The sequence below is a fragment of the Pelodiscus sinensis genome, chromosome 2 (genome assembly GCF_052426305.1).
Source record: "Pelodiscus sinensis isolate ZL-2025 chromosome 2, ASM5242630v1, whole genome shotgun sequence".
Lineage (NCBI taxonomy): Eukaryota > Metazoa > Chordata > Testudines > Trionychidae > Pelodiscus > Pelodiscus sinensis.
The window spans coordinates 228909410-228913806 of record NC_143053.1 but is presented as its reverse complement, the minus strand read 5'-3'; the positions used below and the strand labels follow the sequence as shown (position 1 = coordinate 228913806).

The window sequence follows — 4397 nt, the reverse complement described above, 5'->3', positions numbered from 1 at the left end:
TTTTGGAGGCAGTTGAAAAATCAAGCCCGCCTTTGGTAAAGGAAAGCATAGAAGCTAGCAAGCTGTGGGAGAAACGTGTCACTACACAGGTATGAGTCTGCTCTCTGAAAGAGTATTCCTGACTATTGAGACACAGACCATGGACTCTGGAAAATATAAAGCGAGCAAAAAGACATTCTAGCTATCCAACCCAGGGAACAAAGGAGAGAGCACCCTCTAATTCTGTGAATGTTGAATCCTCTGACTTGGGGGGCTATATATGCAGATTATAATTTGCTAAATTAAATTTTAGAGCGTAGGTGGTGTGTTTTGTTTAACCAGACCTGTCTTTTTTCTCTTGTTCAGTAGAACTTACATCTATGGGTTTTATTAAACTTTTTCTTTGACTATAAACTTTGGTACTGTCATATTGAAGTAAAATCTGACATGTGATCCAGTCTCCTGGATTCCTTTCCCGCTCAGTGTGATAGGGAAGTGTGAGCACCTAAAGTAGGAAGCAGAAACGAGTGAGAGCCAGAATAACTCGATATCCTATTTTTAAAGGGACAGTCCTGTATTTAAGCCCTGCTGTAGGTGTCCAAACTCTTAAAAATGGACAAAACGTCCCATCATTTCTGCCTCCCCCACCTTCTTTGTCTGGAGGTTCAACCACCACCAACACAAGTTTTTACAGAGAGAGTAAAACTGAAAAATGGAGGAGAGCCCTCATGTTGGCATACGGGTTAAATAAGGGCTTTTGGTAAATGTGACCATGGGAATGAGGAACCGTGTAGGCAGACCCTGCTAATATGGAGTTACAGACTTGTTTTGATTCCTCCTTCTCTGCTTGCTCAGGATAGAAAAGCTACAGCTGTACTCATAATATAACCATGCTATCCTCCTTACCCGCTTATCTGTTCTCATTTGTTCTGAAGTAAATGAGGGTCACATATTCTTTCCCCCTTGTAAGTTGCTGATTGCAGGAGTTTCCTAATGTGAAAGCTGCTTACATCAACTAAAAAGCTGTAAACAGTAAATAGGAACAGGTATAATTCATCACATGGTTATGATTATGCATTATATGGATTTCACATTAGTAAATTAGCTATATATACACATACTAAGATAAAAAGGTGTGATTGGGATTTGTTACTCACTCGCAACCCGGGTTGGGGCAGTCCAAGACAGAACAAGTACCTGTAATAAAGGCACCCTTCTACCCAATCTGTTCTTTTTTAACAATTAAGTGCTTTCAATACTGTGTGAGTTTTCCACAATCACAAATACTACACTGTGAAACAGGTTTCTCCATGTTTCTCCAAGATTCATCAGTACATGGACAGATCATTTCTCCTCTCCTCCCCCAGGAACTAAATTACTGAGACAAACTACAAATATCACACACACAAAACAGGAACTCAGTTGTTACAAATGAAATAAAACAAGAACATTTGAGTATCTCGGATTTTTTACAGTGTTATTAAAAAGACAGAATGACCATCAGTTTTCAAATTTTCTCTCGTGAGTGCATGGAGTAGCATTTGAGATTTCAGAGGAAACCATGTTCATCCATACTTCATTAATACAGCTTAATACAACATGGGCTTTTGTAAAAGGGATTTAAAATGGGAGAATTTACCAAATAGTAACTTTTGATCATATAAACCCACAAAATTGTTTTTTAAACAATTCATATAATTCACCAAACAAAAAGAAATGTCCCTCTACGTCAACTCATTACTAAAAGTAACAATGTAAGGAATTAAAGTTTGAGTGTTTCAGAAAAAAGCACTTTTTAATTGTATAACTGAAGAAAGTACAAGTTTGCCATAATGGTTACATTTATTTACAAATTTAAGCATGTTTTATATACCTCGATTTACATAAGTGGGAAATATTACACTTTAGAGCAATATACAGTGAAAGAATAAATGAAAAAAAGCAAAGTGCATAATATGAACCTTTATTATTCCAAAAAAGGATGCCGACCACGTCATTTTTGCATGTTTCTGAACACGTTCTTAAAATGCATATACATCTGTAACCTATCTCTCTAATAGCTTGATATACTTTTTAGAGTAAATGTCTTCAGGTTCCTCCATACGGCATTAGGGATGCCATGGTATTATGCTGACTGAATGAAAGCAACATAGAAAATAGAAATAAGTGGTATTGCAGCACTGGCTTTGAAAGGAAAGGAAAATGCATTTTCTAATAAAAATAACTGATCAAGCCCAATGTTCTACTTACAATAAAATTCTGTGTTAATGTTAATTTTACATTAGTTACCAACTTATTTCAGTGCTTTTCATGTTTATTGGCACTATTTTTTACCCCTATTTAACCTTAAATGTTAGTATTCTAATAAAAGCCTTTTCTCTTGGACAGAAAAGTGTCTAATGTATAATTTTTTTATAATTGTACAGAGATACACTTCTATTCGGCAAGTGTTAATTTTCCTAAAAATTATTCCTTGGACCTGGCTGGAGCAAGATGCTGCTTGCAAGAATTTGTGCTTGATTGTAACCTTGTTGCTAGCAGTATCTTTTAGACTTTCTTCTGGCACTAAAATGTCTGAGTGTATTTATATGAATTAAAATTTGTAGAATTTCAAGCAAAAAGTCTCACTGTTTACGGAACAAGTAACGATTTTTTTTTAAATAAGCCTCTTGCTTCTGAAGTACTCTTTTCGTTGAGTAACACTTAGTCTCCTCTTGGAAGAAATCTTTTATGTGTTTATCAAAAAGCCCATACACAATTAGTAAAAACTAATTCAATAATATCTCCAACAGTTTAAAAGCATAGCTATTAAATCACACTCATGTATTGCCTTTATGAAGTTTGTAAGATAACCTTGTCAGCAGTACACCAGGTGTGAACAGCCCGGCATTTCTGTTTCCCATCCCTGGCATAGTTTTGTCAACATGAACACTACTTTTTATAGCATGGTCCAAAGTATTTTAAACAGGTGTATCCCATCATTGCCCAAGTAATCTGTTGAAAATGTTGAGTCACTAATATACATGTGTATATCTTAAGAGCAATGAATTCTCAATTAACAGTTCATCTATGTAGGGACCCCCATAATTTCTTGTACTAGGGATGCATTGTGTATCCATCCATTTAACAGCTGAGTTTGTTGTATTTCTGGAGCAGGAACAGTGGTTTTTTAAACTGTACTTTATTAGTAAACATAAAATCACTAGTTCGGTAACGTTAGCAGTTAAGGACTCAGTTTCTACAAATTTTATACTGTACATATTAAGGTGGCACCACTTCAAATCCACAGCAGCATAATCAAGGAAAATATGCTTGAACACGGTCGAGAGTTCACTTTTTCTTCTTCCAATTTTAACATTTGACTGAGGTCTCCAAACAAGGTGGGTTCAACCCTGAGTTTCTGTATTTGATTTTTTTCCCTGTGAGAACTTAGTTTATTTCTTGTCTTTCTTTCTGAACAAAGACAAAAATTAGACAATTGTAACAGAAGGTCAAGACAATGCATAACACTAAGAAATGTCATTAATAATATACACACATTGGGGAAAAAAGCTATGCTGCACTCAGACAATTGCATTGCTAGATGTACATTCTTCAAATTATCAGCTAGACTCCATAAAGGAAGTTGTTATCTCACTTCTAGTTTTTTCCCCTCTAGAACTATCTGGATTTCTTTGGCATCCAAAGTCTCATATGTCAATAAAGCTTCTGCTAAATTCTTGTGTTCTTTTGCATGGATCTTCAAGATGTTCTTTGCTCGTTCATATGAGTCCTAATATAAAAAGAAATTTAAAAAAATTCAGAACAGAAAAAATTAAGAAAATGATACAAGTACATTTTGTTTTCCTCCTTCAGTTCAAATACATTGCTAAGAAAGGGTGCACAACACCTGTGAGAAATGTCCTTTCAGTTCACTCTGAAGTACAGCTTTGATTGTGCAAAAACTTGAGCACTTGCAGTATTTTATGCTTATGATTAGAATCCCACAGACTCCAATGGTTCTCTCGTGTATATAATTTTACACCTATGTTAAGTCTTTACAAAACCAGTGTCTATGTGTAGGATTACGAAGCAACCTGGCAGACCTACATTTTGCAATTACATTGTGTTTTTAGTAAATTTGGAAACCAAATGACTAAGATTCCTCCAAGATTACTACTATACATATCAAGTTTTAAAATGAAGCACTGAGAGTTATCAGAGCACAATAAAGGGGTTTAACTTTTTAAAATACTTATACAATACAATTACAAATGTAGTTGTCTCTTTCAAAATGTGCCCAAGCCCCAAAGAAGTTACAATCTAAAGTTTTTTTTCTGTTCATTGATTTTTCTTTTACTTTAATATACCTTTTAAACAACCTCAATTTACTTTTAGACAATTTTTTAATTACTCACAAAAATTCTAAATGATTAGCC

At 34.7% G+C, this 4397-nt stretch overlaps 1 protein-coding gene across 4 annotated transcripts in view; it reads right to left on the bottom strand.

Annotated features, from left to right (window-relative positions):
- Window positions 1-1435: 1435 nt before the first annotated feature.
- The window catches only part of YME1L1 (YME1 like 1 ATPase), a 48379-nt gene continuing 45417 nt past the window's right edge, over window positions 1436-4397 (bottom strand). For 2 of the 4 annotated variants that reach the window (XM_025180792.3, XM_025180793.3), the window contains exons 19-20: window positions 3617-3751; window positions 1436-3432 (exon numbers count right to left, since the gene is read on the bottom strand). In XM_025180792.3, the coding sequence (XP_025036577.1) occupies window positions 3409-3432; window positions 3617-3751 (159 nt within the window). In that variant the 3' untranslated portion in view covers window positions 1436-3408. Of the gene's footprint in view, window positions 3752-4397 lie in introns of all 4 variants that reach the window. The other 2 variants (XM_006115261.4, XM_006115262.4) reach the window with 1 other exon arrangement.